Source organism: Corvus hawaiiensis, chromosome 11 (assembly GCF_020740725.1).
Source record: "Corvus hawaiiensis isolate bCorHaw1 chromosome 11, bCorHaw1.pri.cur, whole genome shotgun sequence".
Taxonomy (NCBI): domain Eukaryota; kingdom Metazoa; phylum Chordata; class Aves; order Passeriformes; family Corvidae; genus Corvus; species Corvus hawaiiensis.
The window spans coordinates 6,962,177-6,980,000 of NC_063223.1; the positions used below are offsets into that span (position 1 = coordinate 6,962,177).

Below are 17,824 nucleotides of genomic sequence, written 5' to 3' on the forward strand. Positions count from 1 at the left end.
AACCTGCATGCTTGGGAATATTCCCCATGTGGGTAGGTTTGGAGAAGCAGAATGGTGCAGTATTCATCAATGCTTTGCAGTGGGCAGAGATTGCTCCAGCTTGGGCTTGAACTGGGAGGTCTGGGGGTGCTGTGGAGCTGTTGGACACCTTGTACCAGTCCCATCACCTTGCACCATCCTGTACTGACTGCAGCAGAGCCAGGATGGTGGAGGCTGTACATAAACGAGTGTGTTAATGAAGGTCCAGACCTGTTAATTTAAGAAGTGCACCTGGTGTTTACCAGAGGTAAGGTGAGGAGTTGCAGTTAAAGGCTGTGTGCCCAAGAAACCTTTCTCCATCTGCCAGCAGTCCCATCTCTTCCCCTCATTGCCTTTATACCCTTTCCAACTATACTTGAGTCTTGTCCTTCCACATAAGCAAGCAGCTATCTCATAGGAAAAATAGATGGGATAAACAAGGGGATTTTAAAATTGCATTTTCTTGCCAGTGTGGCAGGAGGACAGAGTCTGGAGAAGGCTCTGAAGGGAAGTGAGGAATGGCGTGGCAGACCATTGATCTGCTGCTTAGGCCTAATGCCTCGTGTTTTACTGTTGTTATCTTCCATGCCAGCTGATCCTCCATCAAAATCCCAAGGCCCTTAGATGAGGGCATTAGGATTCAGCACAATTAAGAGTTGCAGACTTGGGTCCGTTATTAATGCTCGGGATGAAACAGTTCAGCCTGCAGTCCATATGCTCCCAGGGCCCAATCCTTTCTTGGCCAGCCTCTCCACTTAGTCCCTGGCATTCATTCTGCACTGGTGCCAGCATCAAATCTGCTCAGCCGTGTCAGCTCCCCTCAGTTGCTCCCTGCAGCTGATTTTAGTTCATTATCCTTTACCATGAGCAGAGTAGCGTTGGATTAGGTTACCTCAGATCCATTCTCCATTAAGAAATAGGTGTTCCTGGGGCCTTTCCTCCCAAAAGGTATTCAGCTGCTTCATGTACTCAAACCCCATAATGACCCTTGTGCTGTTACCCATGGTCTGAGCAGCTCAGGTGCCTCCATCCTTGCTGTGGAGCCAGGTTGGAGTGGGAGACTCGAGCTGGATGCCCAGCTGAGTATCTGATAAACCATCCTGCTTTCCACATGGCTGCTGTCCTTCTCATTGCACCTGGAATGGCTTTGGGGACTGCGTGGGCTGTTGGTGATGAGGACACTGTGACAGCAGGGCAGTGGCCTGGCCATCTCCATTTATTCTGTGCAGGTACAGCCCAAAGTGTCCCAGTGCCTGATCCCTTGGCACTCACTCCCCTGCCAAAGAAATCATCACCAGTTACTGAACGGGCTCCCCTCTGAGTCACTCTTCTGTAATCAGCTTTGAAAAAACACCGGCTGTGACTCAGACCTGGGGCTGTTAATCTTCAGTTTTGAGCCTTATCAGGCACTTTTTATTGTTCGTGCTTTTCAGATGCGGGTGTGGAGCCTCCTTTGCGTCGCCCGCACCCACCGTCTGCCACGGTGCTAAATCAGTTGTACAATTCCACTTGCTCCTCAGTCTGCCCAGGAGCTCCTTAATCACACTTCTCAGGGAATTCCTTCACTAAACTAAATGCAGTTTATTTTACTTGGTTTTCCCTATGAAGATGCAAAGTTAACCAGCCTGTGAATATTTAATGTGGCCCCTGGCTGAAGGAGTGTGCTGGGTTTGATGCTTGGGAAGCTGCCCCGGCGTCAAGGAGCTCCTGCACGCCAGCGCTTCGCTGCTCTCTGGTCCTGTGTAATAACCATCAGTTGTACAACTCCAAACACTAAGCTAATGTATCAAAAAGCACTTAAAATAGATTGGGTGAGCCTTGGCAGACGCCTAACAGAACTTTTCCAAATTTTAGCATATGTATTGTTTTATTCCTCCATCTGGCCAACAGATCATTGTTTGATATCTGAGTGCTTTGCATATCTCCTCCCTTTTCTTGCAACTGAGATACTTACACGTGCATTTAATACAGCTTAATGCTATTTTTACATACCAGAGAAATAGCTGATGGCTTTCTGTTAATTGCATGCACTTTGCAGTTAAACTTTTACTAAAACATTCCTGTCTAAATACTTAAAGTCCAATGAAAATTTGTCCTCTTCTTTTATTAGAGGTGTTTATGTAGTACTCTTAAAAAGGGACCTGGTTTTGGTTTACTGCACTGTGGATTTCTGTTTCTTTTTATTTCCTCCTATGTGCAAGTCGTCCTTCCTCAGAATTTGCTCAGGTCTGATGGTCCTGAAGAGCTGAGCAGGGAGCTGATAAAGAGCTGTGTTATTTTTTTAACATATATAGCACAATCTGAGAACAGAAACACCCTTGAAAGTGCTGTAGAAGTAGAGGAGTTAGGTGGCTTGTGTGTGACTATTTTCTGTGCTGTTCAATAAAAATGGAGCAGTTAGTATGACAGCTGTTATATCATGTTATATCGTACTGCTAAGATACTGAGCAGCATTTAAAGTAAAACTCCACCATTAAGCTGTATAAACTTTATCCGTTTCACTGTGGTTTAATGGAAAAAAAATGAGTTTCTCAATAAAATGACATCATTTTTACCAGGTTGTAATGTTCACTTTACAACTGTTTTTCTTTAATTCAATTTGTTTTACTTTACTTTTTCTTGGCATCCTTTTTTTTCTCACAGTTTGGAGAGGGGGAAATCTCTTTTTCGTAGAGCAGCTAGATACTGCTCAAACATCTCTTCCCTACTTTTCCCTTCTCCCTGCTCCCTCGACATCTTGTGCTAATCTGGAGCTCTACTTTTGTCAGGCAGACACAGTTGTATTTTCAAAGTAGAGAGATGCACATTTAAATCTGGTAATCGAGAGCCCAGGGAAAATTTATATTGCACTGCTTGCTGGTGGAGCAACATTTGTGAAATGCCATGGGGTGTTTTTCTGTATAGCTGGTGGTGGTAAGGTAGGAGGCCTGTAATTTCTTTTGTGTGATCAGGGAAACGTACATATATTATAAAGTAGATTCTTGTCATTAAAAGGATGGTATAAGCCCAGGCAGGGAAACTGCTAATATGTGTTGCAGCTTGTCATTTTGGGCTGCATGAATAAAGAGGAGAGCCATTCCTTTGGGAAATGATCTCGGGAACTGAGCAACAGATCCGCTAGCCAGCAAATTCTTTTTAACTGTAATTTTCCTTTTTGTGTATACTCAAAAATAACATTGCAGTGGGCCCTTAAATACCATTTCATACACAGAGCGCAATTTCCACAGCACAGGTGGTGCTAATATAGGACAGTCCCCTAGGCACTTGTCGCCAGGAGTTGTACAGCTTGTTCAGTGTCTGCATCCATATGGCAATCTGTCCCATTCATAGAAAGACATTGTAGCTGTGCCTGTGGGTGCTGTGGTCAATGTAGTGTAAAACGTAGATTTTAACTCTGGGCAACCTATGTTCTGCTGTTTGTTTTATTGTAGAATCCAATTTATAACATGAGGGAAGAAAAATCAGCTCAGAGCAAGTTCCAGAACAATCTGGCTGGCTGGGGTTTGTGTTTATTCTTGGAGCGCATGGTTAATCAGCAGGTGCACAGCCCTGCGCCCCGCGCGCTCTAATGAACAGTTTACAGGAAGTCTTGCTCGGAAGAAACATTTTCCTTGTTGTTTATACTGTGAATTAACTCAGAAGTTGCAAAGCTGTAAACGGTGTTAGCTGGCCATGTATGTCATGCAAGTCTGTTCTGTACTTCTTGTCTTTTTTTGGCTTGCTTTCCCACTGTTGCATGGTTTTCCCTGGGTGTGGGTTGCTCAGGAAGGATGCTGAGCTTCTCTGTGCTCTACATGGCAATGCTGCCCCGGAGGGGGGCAAATCACAGCAAAGAGGCCCTCCCAAAAAGGAGGGTGAAGCTCTAGTGTTTCCCAGCAGTTCAGATCCTGAACACATGAATGTGATTTGTGGCTGCTCTGGTACCTGTCACTGCAATGCCAAGTGTTGTTCTGTTTTAGTGGGACTATTTGTTATGCCTTTGAGTAAACACAAACAAATAGACCGCCTAGCACCTGCAGCAGCATATGATATTTACACTACCTGTATGATTCAGCATGCTTCCCTGGGGAAGCAGGCTTGTGTCCTCTCGATTTTAGTGCTTTTTTAAACAGCATTCTTCCAAGGGGAAAGCATGTGGCAGAGACAATGCAATGCTCTAGCTGTAGTTCTCCCTTGGAGTCATTATTTATCTTAATTATATTTTTATAAACATTTCCCCAAGGGCACTTTGCTGCTGCTGCAGGGGTGTGGGGTGGGCGAAGGCCCCCACAGCGAGCTGCCAGGCTGTGTGTGATGTGGCAGTCACCTTCTGCACAGGTTTTGTTGTGCCTGTGGGACAGGGGTGAAAAATACTGACGTGAATAATCCCTGTTAATCATATTTGTTGACGTATCACTGGTTTATATAAGAGTGGAAGACTTGCCTCAACTCTAAATGTAACAGAAGAGAATTTTGTTGAACAAGAATAGATCTTGTTTCTCAGTGTTTTCTTTTACTATAAATTTAAATGTTACAACAGAATATAAGTTACAGTAAAATAAGGTTGGCAAACAGGATCTTTTTACAAAGTATGTACGTTCACTGGTAATTTTACACCTCGGTCTCAGTGAAGTCCAAGGTCTAATCCTGTGTTTTTATACTTGTGTATGTTCTTAAAAGGGTTGCTGAACTGGGGCCAAAGCTCTGCCACTGCCACTTCTCTCTGCCATGCGAATTGGGTGTGTAAGAGGGATGGGATTGCTGTGCTGAAAGTCAGTGTTAAAAAAAAAAAAAACCTGAAAAAAACCCGCAGAACATCCCCCCAGCCCCAAAAACCCAAGAAAGTAGTTGGATAACATTTTTTTCCTAATTAAAATAAGATACTGAATCAATCCGTTTTAATCTGAATAAATTAGGAGACTGTTCAGAGAGGAATAAAATGAGATTTAGCAGGGATAAGTAAAAAGTAGCCCAGCTAGGAAATCAAAATTCCAAACTGCGGGTTTGACATGACACGTCAGCTGCTCAGCATCAGTTGTGTGGGAAATGGCTGAGGCATAATTGGGGTTGAGAAATTAAGGTGGGACACTCTTTGCCATGTCTTAGTCAAAAAGGTAAATGCAGTCATGGGAGGCATAAACATGCGTGTTGCATCTGAGTCCTTTCTTTTTTTCCTGTTCTACTTTATGCAGAACCAGTTAAACCACATTGAGTGTGATGTTCAATTGGCCACTCTCTTGGAGAAAGGATAAAGAGAAGCTGAGGCAAATGTAGAGGAGAGCAGCTAGGATGATAAAGGAGTTGGAGGGAATAGGCTATGAAGACAGATTAAAGGGAATTAAAGATCTACACCCTGGAAAAATAGAGGCTCTAGGAGGATATGATTATGGTATGTAAGTACATGAAGTGATGCTACAAAGAAGAAGAAGGAAAAAATTGTTCTCATTAGTTAGCAGTGCTGGAATTTAAAATCCAGCGTTTCAAATCGTGTGTGTCTGGGTATATTTGATGTACTTTTCACTACAGTACCTAGGCACAAGGTTGAAATAAAAAAATAAGAGTTTTAAATCACAGAGAAACTCGTTAGTTCAAGTGCAGGAATGGAATGTGCACCTGAGATAAGTGATGGATTTTTTGCAATGGGCATTTCTTTAAAATGCTCTAGAAAGACATTTAATTCCTCCAAGGAAGGGATGTAGGGCAGTGACTGTCCAGAGCCTGTGGCAGTTTTTCTGCAGGGCTGGAAGAGGGCCTGCCACTGGAAGGAGGATGTGTTCAAGTGCTGGAGGGTCATAACGTTGATTAATAGTCCAAACCATCAGTGGATAGATCAAAACCAGAAGATGATGCTTATAATTATCCAGTCTGGTTCTGCTCTTTGCAGTGAGGGTGGGGGTAGAAGGGCAGGGGAATGTCAGCCAGATTTTGTCTTAGTCTTGCTTCAAGTTCTCCAGTGTTCTCATTGCGAAACAGGAATTTAGGGAGTAGTGCCATGGGGGGCAGTGGTTCGGGGTGCACAGGTGGCCTGCTATAAGAAAATAAGCACTGCTGTTTTCTTTCTTATGCTACAGGAGTACACAAGTTAGTGCACACCGATTAGAAGAGAGGATTTCAGCCTGTGGGCTGCAGTTTTAACTTGATTTGTCTTAAATTGGTGTAGTCATTTAAAATGTAATATACCCTCCTGTTACTTCCAATAGGGCTTGATGTAAAACATGAGCTGCTTCTAGTCCTAGGTCTGGACGTGGACTAAAGTAGTGAGGAAGAGGAGGAATGCTCCTCTAAAAAGCATCCAAAATTTGCAAGCCAGTTGTAGAAAGAGCTGTCACTGACCACTCACATCAAATGCCACCTCTCCTGCAGGCCCATGACCTTCTGTTAAGCTTTATCCAGTGATGAAGAGGCATCACCCTGCCTGAACAGTCCCCTGTTTAGATCACATACCTGCTTCCTGGGTGGTTCCTGAGGCTTGGACAGGAGCATGAGTATCTAGAAGGATTTTTTTGTTGTTTTTTTAACTGACAGTTTAGAGAGGAAAGAGGTGCTGCACCACTTTACTAAGAGTTTGAAGGGATTTGTTCCAGTGGAACTTCACTGCAAAACACATCTTTGTTCGGTTGATTCTGTCATGAAGGCAGGAACTTGCACTTGAGTACAGTTAGTACCAGGATTTAATCATTACTGCCTCCATTTCATTTTAAAATCAGATCCAGTGAGTGTTTCTGACTCAGAAAATTGCGACTTTTTCAGCAGCCTTATTCTTTTGGTGCCTTCTGATGAGCTTCAGAGCTCACCGGGCAGTCACAGCTCTGGGAGAGCCGTGTTGGTTCCCAGTTGTGTGTCTCTTTCTCCTGTACAGAACCAAAACTGTGGCATTTTGCCTCAATGGCTGTGCCATCTACATCAGAGGGAGGGGGAATGTGGTGTGAGACAGAGCCCCACGCTCCTGCCTGGGCTGTACACGGATATCAGTTTCATGGCAGCTGGCAAAGATGAGGTCACTTCCCATTGAACCTGAGGAATGAAATAAAATTAAAAACACAATTCTGCACTTTGTGAGGGTGCTGTGCTCCAGCTCCTTCCAGGAGGAAAGCAGGAGACATAGTATTGATTTTTCAGCGTGCAGGTGGCTCAGGCATGTTCTGAGCTCTGTTAGAACGTGAGCAGATGCTTCATAACTGTACTAGAAAGTCAAGGATGCTTCTCTACATCACTGACTTCCCTCAGTGTTTTGGCAAAGATCACTGGCCCAAGCAGATGTGGAAGAGAGAGAGTGGAATTTCGAAGTATGTCAGCATCATGAATATTTAAAATATGGTCCACTGTGTGGCAGAAGTACAGACACTGAGGCTTTTGCTCTAGCTGGATTTTATATCTACCCGTGTCTTTTTAGCCAGTGTGTACAAGCACAGTACCCAATTCCATGTGGTTAATAAATGTGGGTTGAATTTAACCATTTAAAGAGCACAGGGAGCTTTCACACTGGGGCTTTGGTCACTGCTTTCCCCAACACCCATCTCACTTTGGGGTGTCATTTTTACTCTCCATCAGCACTTAGCTGTCTCTGGCGTCCCTGTCTCCTGTGCTTTTGTGTCCCAGAGTGTGGTTCTTCCAGGATGCTGTAGCACAGCAGGTGTATTCCAAAAGGTGAACGGCTGACAGGAGTGGGCTGTGCAAGTCCCAGCTTCAACTGCCATCCCTGTAGGAATAGGAGGTGAAATTGCTTCCAGACCCCCTGGAGATCCTTGGGGTTATGGGGCAATGTAGGGTGAAGAAGGAAGAGGTAAAATTTCCTTTCCTCTATCCAGCAAGCCCAGAGGAGCTGTGGAAGTGCTTGTCCCTTCTCCCCTCCCCTCTGTACTGGAAACAGAGCTGGAGGCAGCAGAAGATGATTGGACACTTACACAGTTTTCAGCCTTGTACATGGATTTTGTTACTCTCTTGTATGTCATGTGTGACTTACGCAAGACATTTCACTTGCCAGAGTGTTCTTTGCTGTACTTTGATGTAATAATGCATCACTGTTGCATTATTTGGAAGTAATTCTATTGTATTAACTGTTTTTTATGCAAGTACCTTACTAAGAGAAAAAAAAACACATTGTCTTGAATTTACATCATTTATTTCTTCACTACTTTGAAAATTATGTCTTGTTATAAAATCATTTCCTCTAACTAGTGTTGCATCACCAGTACCCCACCATGAATATGCATTTCTGGGAAGGAGAGGGTGACAGAAACAAACACCTACTCTAATGTGTCATTAGAAATCAAACAGACCTAGAACTTGCTTCTGCTTGCCAATGCTCAGATCTTCTGAAAGTCTGTCTGCGGCAGCGAGACCAAGGATGCATCCAGATTACAGAAGCTGTGCTTGCGTGCAGGCAGAATATCAGTGAACAATTTCAGATTATAGGTTTGCATTGTGCTCACAAAAGCTGTTTATTTATGTACCGGATTAAAATCTTCTTTTTCTACCTCTGCTTGTTCAAACAAAGTGAGCACTTACATCAGTTCAACAGAGTTCTCCATTCATTTTCACTGGCTGTATCCTTTGTGCGTTACATCCGCTTCTGTATAAACCCGCTCTTTGTTTTGTTTTGAGGTGCTTCTTCAGGCTCTATCAGGGAACAAGTGGCAATCTATAATATCTTCAAAAGTGGGATGGATAAAATAGCAGTAATCTGATACTGACACATAAAGGTCACCGAAAGGCACTGCTGAAACCCCCCTGAGCAAGATGGGAGTCGCTGCCTTTGGAATGGCACAGTGCTTGCAGAGGGGGACAGTGCTTGTCTTTCAGTACTGAGGGTTTTTTTCTCTTTGAAATGTCTTATATTTGGTAAGCTGAAGTAGTTCCTCTGCTTGGTTGAATGGCAGTGGAAGCTCTGCGTAGGTGTTAAGCGTGTTACACATAGCATCGTGTTAGCAAAGTGATCTTTTAAGTTCCCGTTTACAGTCAGCACCAGCCTTTATGGTTATTGACAGCACGAGCCTTTGACATCCTGAGCATCATTCAGAGTTTGATATTGTCTTGGTCATTCCGTCATTTTCTTTGGATGCAATACCAGGGTGTCGTGTCCTACATAGTTTGTCTTGTCTTGTGCAAGTTCCCTGGAAAGAAAAGAGATTTGCACTTGGATTTAAAAAATAAATACAAATCTCGGTAGGGCTCTTTCCGTTGACTTGGCCATGGCCTTTAGGCTCTCACAGAGAAACTTTAAAAATCCCTGCTGGGGGTTTAAACCATGTGACTCCTGTTGATATTATAATGAGATTTACAGTGCTTAAACCCCATGGGGGACTGACTCCTTACTTGGCGTCACACGTCGCAGTGTGTGGGTAACATGCACTGGGCAGATTCATACACTGCTGGGGTTTTTTTTGGGGGGGGGGGTGGTCTTCCAAACACTCTGAAATCATAGCTCTCATATGTAGTCTTCATGGACTTCAATGGAATGTTAGCATGAAAGCTTCTTTTCTCACCCTTTGCTGTATCCAGGTTCGGAAGCAGATGATAAACCCCGTTATTTTCTGAATTTTCAGAATGATGTGTATAGAGAACGTTTGACCCTATGCCTGTTTGGCTTGGGTGGATGGTGTTTCTTCAGCCATTCTCCCTCTTCCTCAGCTGAGGAAATGTGTGGTGTGGGATTTTTTAAATTTCCTTGCAAAGAATGCATCGGTTCCTTTGTTCTTTTAAAAACTTCACAGAGATTCTCCTCACTTGAACATTTTTTAAAAGACTGATTCAGTTAAACCAGTCTAATATTCCTATATAGAAAAGGCCTTTGTAAAGCTCTTCACCTACTGCTGTTTTTTTAGGAAATTACCTTGCACATACGTATATTTATGCTTGAAGAACTATATGTAAAAAAGAAGATGTTAATGATATTAATGAAATAAGGAATTAGGTTCATGTAAAACTCATAATACCTTTTCTAGTCAGTACTTCTTAAATTACTTTTTTTAAAATGTAAAATAATTTTAAATACCACCTTCTGTAATCTTCAGATTCTCATCGGGCCTAAAGTCAAAAGTGGCAGAATCTGGGCAGCAATTTCTCTTCCACGTTGTTTGCGTTTGGGATGACATCTCGGGAGTATTTTACAGTGATCTGGCTACTCAGTGCATCTGAAATGATACAGGAACACAATTTTGTCAGAGGGCACAGACAGATAATACTACAGAAGAAGAATAAACAGCATTTCCACATGTGTAAAAGTAAAATGACAGAAAGTAGGCATTTGTCCATAACGTTACCTGTAATCCAGAATGAAGTAAGTCATAAAAGCCACACCTAGATGCTGGTATGTGTTCATATCCTTTGTGTATGTTTGAAGTCCATAATACAGCACAGACATACTGTAGCAAAAAGCTTTGCCATGAAGACTACCTATGTACGTGAGCATAAAATAGAGATTTCAATATTTTTTTGACATTTTGCTTTTAAAGTCATCTAAGGTTATGGAGATTGTTGAAAAAAATAATTCCTTTCCTTAAGAAGTTTCCATGCAGAAGTTGAATAAAGAAGATATTTTAGAATATGGTTCATCAGTTAGTGCAACAGATACATTTCCCTGAGCACCACATGGCCTGGATCAAAGCGTCTCATGACTTGGATCAGTGCAGCCAAATCATTACGTATTGATTGGAATCCCGCTGAAGGATTAACCCCTTAGTGCTCATATGAATTTTTTTCTTTAACACTGGGTTCAGAAGTTAGGAGATTCTGTGATGCTCCTGCCCAGTCTTAGCAAGGTTAATAGCCCCCACTAACCCATCATACTGAGCAATTCTTAGATTGCATGGCTCCTCTTCTTTATGGTGAATTTTGCATTTGAAAATATATCTTGAATCTTCTTTCTTGGGATATATAAGGGGGCTGCATTAGTGCAAGGAAACAGCCTATAAGAACGAAAAAAAAAAAAAAAATCACAACCAGAAAAAACACCAACGCAGTAAATAAATAACCTGGTGGGAAAGCCAAGGCTGCAAATTTAATGTTTTTCCTTTCTCTAGCCATGAGGAAAGCCTCAGGTCCAGCTGTGTTACGGTAAAATGGGACATTGCTGTATGGAGATGACTTCTCGATGAAGTTGAATTGTAGATACGCAATGTTCATAAATTTCTTAGCAAAATATCTAGCAGGGTATTAAGCAGATCTGTCAAATGATTTCTCCCCCGTCCATGTTAATTTAAATTCTTTACAAACCTCTTAATTAATGAATGAAATGTAGGAGGATAGCTAAGTAAGAATGACACATGTTTCACACTGCAAATGGTATTTAATTCTGTTTTGAAAAACCACGGGCAAGAGTCAGGCAGGTACTGTGAAATGTTGGAGATGCTTCAGGATCTGGTGTTCGCTGCTCTTTAAGAGTCTTTCTGAGGATGAATTGTCACGGTACATTCAGTTTACAGCACTTTTTCTCTCTTCTCTTTCTCCCCTCCAGTTTATCCCACGAGGAGCACTCACACAGCCACCCGCTGTACGGACACGGCGTATGCAAATGGCCGGGCTGTGAAGCAGTATGTGAAGACTTCCAGTCGTTTCTAAAGTAAGGATGGTTTTTTTGGCACTTGCATTGTACAGAAAGCATGCCCTTAAATTTTGCGTGCTGTCACTCAGCCTGGGCCTGATGCAAAGCCCATTGAAGTCAACAGAGAGCTCCCTTTCACTTCAGTGGCTTTTGGATCAGGCTCAAGAACGTTTTAACAGGGGATAGTAAATTAGCCCCATGGGGAAATTATGGTCTTGCTCAGTGTATTACTCTAAAATAGTGTTTGCAGTTCCACAGCTTTTTTTTTGTTTGTTTGTTTTATTTAAATAATTTTTAAGTTGCAGTATCGATCATGTAAATAATAAAACCTTGTTTTAACCTTGATTTCACTTTAATTTAAAAATCTAGTCTTAAATTAACTCCATAATTGAACAGAGAATTGCAGAACATCATGTGAAATTTAATTTATGTCAAATAAGTAACTAATGAACAAAGTCTACACTACTAAAAATAAACTATAATTATATTAATTGGGCCCCTGCAGTTTGCTGCAGACCTTTTCCTCGCTGCCAAAGAACACAGTTTTACGCGTTGCATAAACAGTGCATTATGGACTAGTGTGTGGTAGTGCGTGCATCCCGATGCAGGGAAGGACCTCAGAGTCCTAATAGCTTACACATGGCTACTCCACAGCTAAACCATCAGCCTCACCCCTGTTCCCACCACAAAAGAGTTCTTTGTCTGGGTAGGACACCAGGTACACACATGCTGTGGGTGCATCCAGGTTATTGAGGGTTTGTCACTGATCTTTGATCAAGTTATGTGGCTGGTCAGTTGTAAGATCACTGAAGACCGACCACCAGAGCAATGTTCATGATTTAAATGCACAAAGGGACAAATTTTTTTCCTAGTTAGAGTAGTCATCTCATGAAGTTAGTCCACATAAATACATGAGGTTCTTCAGGATGAATAAGTAGACTTAGTTCCAAAAGGTTCAGCTGTACCTGCTCTTTCTGGGGCGGTTCCCTGGATTTTTATGTGAGGGAGGGAAGGGCAACAGCAGGCACAGGATGTTTGTTTGGTGATGTTAGATGATACAGATAGGGTTTTGCTCTCAGAACAGAATGGACCACTTGTGGTTCCACTGGCAAAACCCTCCTGAGTTCGTAGGAGTGGCACTGGTCCTACTATAAACATATATTACAAGTGTGGAATGGTACAGTAAAGAGAAGGTTCTCATTACAAGAGGATTACAAAATAAGAAGGTGCTAGTCATAAATTTCCATGAAGGGTGGCCTCATTTCTTGTAATTCATCCTGTTGTTCACTTAAGTGAAATGAATGCTAATCTCGCCATACTTGCCAGCTCATTTATATTCATATGCCATGCTATAGCATTTAGACCTTTAAAACAATTCTCATCTTTACTGCAGTAAGTGCAAGGGAAAGGTGCTGTGGTAGCCTTAGGTAGCAAAATAATGTGTGTGGTCACATATGGTCAGATTGTGCCACCTTTGCTTCCTGTGCTAGTCCCGTGTTCCAGGTTAGAGCAGCTGCTTTCAGGAAGATTCTGTAGGAGGAGTGGTCTGCTTGAGGTGGCTGTGCATAGAAAACACATTAAGTCACAAGCACGGGTAGAGGCAAGGCTGGTTTTTTATACAGTATTTTGGAGATGTTTCAGTAAGTAGACCCAGTCCACCAGTTCACCTGGAGGAGATACGTGGAGCAGTCAGTATTTAGGAATAACCTGAAAACTGTCACCAGCCCAGGCTGGACTTGAAGCAGCTCCATCAGTTCTAGTTTTTTCATTATCAGTCTGGCTTTTGTCTCCATTGAAACATTCCAACAGAAATATTTTGTGTGAGTTTCTTAAAGTCATCAACTTCTGTAAATTTTCTCATTATTCAAGTGCTGCAGTGTCCAGACAAAGTCTTACTGTTCAGAGAGATACTTAACCCAGAACAAATGCAGAAATGGATGTCCCTGAGCCAGTGTATTGACGCTGTTAAGAAGTGAGTGTTGCTTCATAAAATGATACCGTAGCCTTCCATGTCTCCTGTGGAGCATCCGTCCTTAAATTATGTTGCCATTTATCAGAATTCATCACTCAGTGAAAAGATAACAGGTAGATGCTTGAAGTTTCTTTCTGATACTTGTATAATCTGTGACACTCTGTCGATGGTCCTCTCAAGAGAAAAGCTCTTGTTTACCAAGTGAAATACAGCCTGTGTATCAAGTATTGCTTAATTTCACTTAACTTGTGAAAAAGCAAAGAGAAGTTGTATGTGGAATGAAAGCCCTGTCTACCAATAAAATGATTCTTCAGTTAAGGGAGAAAAAAGGACTCGCAGGTCTAAAACATGGTTCATTTCTTTTCCTCCTGAGGAAGAAATATCATAACTGTTGGTAAATCAAAACCAGAGATTTGACACTCTTCTGTGATCGTTCTGTAGTGTTTGTTCCCAAGGTGAGGTACACCACAGGGCCCTTGATTTCAAAGATAAATACTGTACAAATAACGATCCTAGTTGTCTTTCACTCACAGCCAACAGGAGGATGCTTATCAGAACCAGCAGATACATGGGCTATTGTACGCATTTATTTCCCTATTTCTTTTTGAAATAAGTTGCAGTTTTTAGCATCGCTGTGTTGTGTTTCTTTTTTTAGTCCATCAGCCATTGGTTATCATGTGATGCGGTATCAGTTAGAGCTAACTGATAGCAGCAGGGGCTGCTGCTCTGCCTAATGAAACAGCAGCACCCTGTATGCTCCAGAATACTCGCTGAGCCTAAAAACAAAAACAAGTCCAGTCTCAGGGCGGTGACCCTGTGGCCTCTGCCAAGCTGCAGGGAGCAAGGTGAGGGCTGGAAGGTGCACACGTGTCTGGCCTGTTAACCAGGGCCCATCTCGCAGGCGGCAGCGAAAGGAGCAATTAGTAGCACAGAGCGACTTTCCTGCAAAATTGACTATATCCTTGATTTCATTTGCATGTGTTTAAAGACCGTTGAAGATAGAAATATATACCCCTTATACAGCAAGTTGTGCAGGAAATCCCGGCTGGAGGGAGGGCGGTTTGTTCAGCAGGGTATCCAGGGCAAAAAAGAAGACTGAATAGGGTTTTATTATCTGCCCCCCCCCTTTTTTTTTTCCTGTAATTTGATTGTGGGTTAGATGTGCTTAATCCTGGCTGTACCATTTTTAAATCAAATGTATTCTTTAAAAGAAAGGACACAGACCTTTGGAGAGATCTGGCAGTCCTGTGTTGCAGTGATGCTGGTAATCTGCTTCATGTGCATTTAACTTTGATGAAACGAAGGGGAGTTTATGTGAAAGAAACTACTAAGTGCACTCTGTAATGTTTTCACAAGTGTTTTTATCATGGTAACATCTTGTTTACTTTAGTTGCCTGCCTAAAACTACTTGGAACATGTTAAGAAAACATTTCGAGAAAGGTTCTACAAAGAGGCTTTTGTTTAGCAGCAACTGTGAGACTGCTCGGCTCACAAAGGTGTTAACTTTCAACCCCTTAAGCACTTCCACATGAAATTCCAGCAACTATGTTTGTGGTTTTGGAAAAACAAAGTGTATATTAAAGAAACCAGGTATATGCTAATACATGTTGAAGTACGCCGGAAATCATAAATTGTTTCAAAGGCATTAATTGCGCTCGTTTGCATGGAGGAGCGTTCTGCACTGAAATCATCCGCACGGCGCGGGCTTTTTAATCGAATAGGCAGCGAGGGCAGGGGGATGGCTGGGCTGTGGGTGGGTGTTTCAGATTTCTGTAGGTCGCGGCAGGGCCGGCGTCGTCCCCCGGGGCGAGGGGGGAGCTGCGGGATGCGGCCCCGTCCCGAGCGGGACCCACCCGGCCCGGCCGCGCTCGCCGGCAGCCGCTGGTTCCGAGCCCGGCGCGCTGGGGAAGGCGCCGTGCCGGTGTTCCCGGCGCTTCCGCAGCCTCCCGGTCAACCCCCGTGCCAGGGCAGGGGGCTCGGGACCCCCGCGGCTGCGGCGGCGGAGGCCGGGGTGGCCCAAATCCCACAGTGCCCTCTAGTGCTCCTGGGAATGCTGCTGGGAGAGGGAGAGGCACCGGGAGCATCCCCGGGAGCGGCGGCAGCCCTGCCACAGCCCCGCTCCCGTCCCTCCCGAGCCGGGCGAGCAGCAGGCCAGCTCCACATAACTCCCTGAATTTCTATTTCATTCTTTATTTAATCTATTTATTTATGTACTTTAATTCTGATTTTTTATTTTGTTATTTTAATGGTTATTTGTCCTCTTATTTTAAATTTTGTTATGTATTCTGTTATGCATTTTATACTGTCTGTATTGTTTAATTGTCATTAACAATTGTCATTAGGTCATTATTTAGTCTAATACTTTTATTTACTTTATTATTTTGACTTTCCTTTATTTCTGTTTTATTTTTATACATGCTTTACACACACACACACATATATATATGAAATACTTGTGCTGATGGGGTATATGTAGCGAGGCCCATTGCCTTGCATTATCCCCTTTTTTCCTCTCTTAAAGGTGCACTTAGTTTATGTTTCCCATTATAATTTCCGGTGTGTAATCAGAAAGCATTCCTTAAGAGACAGGGATCATCTTTGTTTCATACTTTTATTGACACTGTCTACCGTATTACTGCGATGTCTAAATGGTAAAATTTATTATTAGCAATAGTGTCACAAAAGTCTGAGACAGCGATTTTCCTTTCAATAAAAGTAGTTAAAAACCTTTTAGAAAATCCATAATTTTGATTGCTGGTACTTCATAAATGTATAACTGGTACTTTTTAGCTGTCTCTTTAGGGAAAAATGAGTTTTATCACCTGCAGTACCTGGGTTAATGAAATTGTGTGTTGGAATTTAGCCAGAATGAAAGATGAGATCATTTGGTGGCACTAATATTGGCAACAGGTCTCATAAAAAGGTTCGACTCTTTTTAAAGAATTATCATTAGGGCTTTTTCTTTTTTTGAGCATGGGGAAGAGATTCAAGTTATTTGTCATTTTTGAAGTTTCTGTGGTTCGAAGATTCTTGTCTACTGTAATATCCCAAACCCAGTGACCTAAAATCCTCCACCAAGGCCAAGAGAAACACAACAGTGTCCATCAGTGCCTAGTAAAGGAATTTACTTGCCTCAGATTTCAGCTCCAGTTCCTGTTTCAGCCCTTTAAAAATCACGACTCTCAGCTCAAATTTGAAATAACGCTGCTTCTTTCTCATGGTCCTCTGTGTTTGATTGTTTGTGGATATTAGCTGTCCAGGAAATCCCATACTTAGAGATATAAATCCAAAATGATCTTGTTTTTCCGCAGCCAGCCCAGGATGTATTAGACAGTTATGATGATTTGTTAATTTTTGTGACCTGTATTTATTTTATGTGTGCTGTGTGCTTTTAAAGGAGGGAATCAGCTGTCGAAATAGGCTACTTTTGTCAAAAGGAAGGCTCTTGACTCCTGCCTTTTAAGCCTTTGCTTTCTTTACTTTTGGAGGATTCTGTGTGTGCACCTCCATATGGTGGTAAACAAGGGCTGCATTGTGCCCTGACATATAAGCTTAAACCCAACCCTGTTATTGAAGAATCTTTTGAGATGTGTGAGCTGGGATTCTTGAAGGGCTGTCAGCCTTGGGTGTCGATTTGAAATGTGCCTTGAATGTATAACTCTGCTTTCATTTTAATAGTGCAATATTTTTTTTTCTAATGTAATATTAATCGTCACCCATTTGTAGTGAAATTTCTTCCTCGTGTCTCGATGGAAAATAATTAGATTAAGTGTATTAAGCAAGAGCAGGGTAAAAAGAAAACTGGATAGAGATATCCTGAAAACAAATAATAAACCCACACTTCTACCTGCGATTCCGTTCCATCCTCCGGAATAGGATTTATTTAGACCCACTGCTGCTTCTGCACTTACTTTCAAGACGCTGTGTAGGAGACGCTGCCAGTTTTTGATGTCTCAACTTGTGATGGTTATACGGATAATAGAAACCAGTGCAGCCTACCAGATTTTTAGGGGGGGAAAAAAAACCCAACATAATTAAAACCCAGTGCTGCAGAACAATGTGTATTTACAGTAGCCAGTTGTGGTTGTTTTTTCTTTCTTACCTTTTTGTTTTATTATTATTGTTATTGCTGTATGCTAGCAAGCTTTTATATTTGCATCATTTGAGGTCTAAAAAGTGACACATGCCAACATTCATAGCCGTTCCTGATGTCTCCACATTTTCATAGCCTTTTTATTTCAATGGCATTTCAGTGGGCTGCATTAGAGGCCATTTGAATATTTCATTTCCTATTAATTATGCACTGTGACTCT

General features: G+C 42.3%; 1 protein-coding gene across 20 annotated transcripts in view; it reads left to right on the forward strand.

Moving 5' to 3' along the window:
- FOXP1 (forkhead box P1) overlaps window positions 1-17,824 on the forward strand; it is a 383,585-nt gene that overhangs the window by 324,424 nt on the left and 41,337 nt on the right. For all 20 annotated transcript variants that reach the window (XM_048315184.1, XM_048315182.1, XM_048315183.1 and 17 more), the window contains one exon: window positions 11,453-11,557. In XM_048315184.1, coding sequence (XP_048171141.1) covers window positions 11,453-11,557 — 105 coding nt within the window. The remainder of the gene's footprint in view (window positions 1-11,452; window positions 11,558-17,824) is intronic.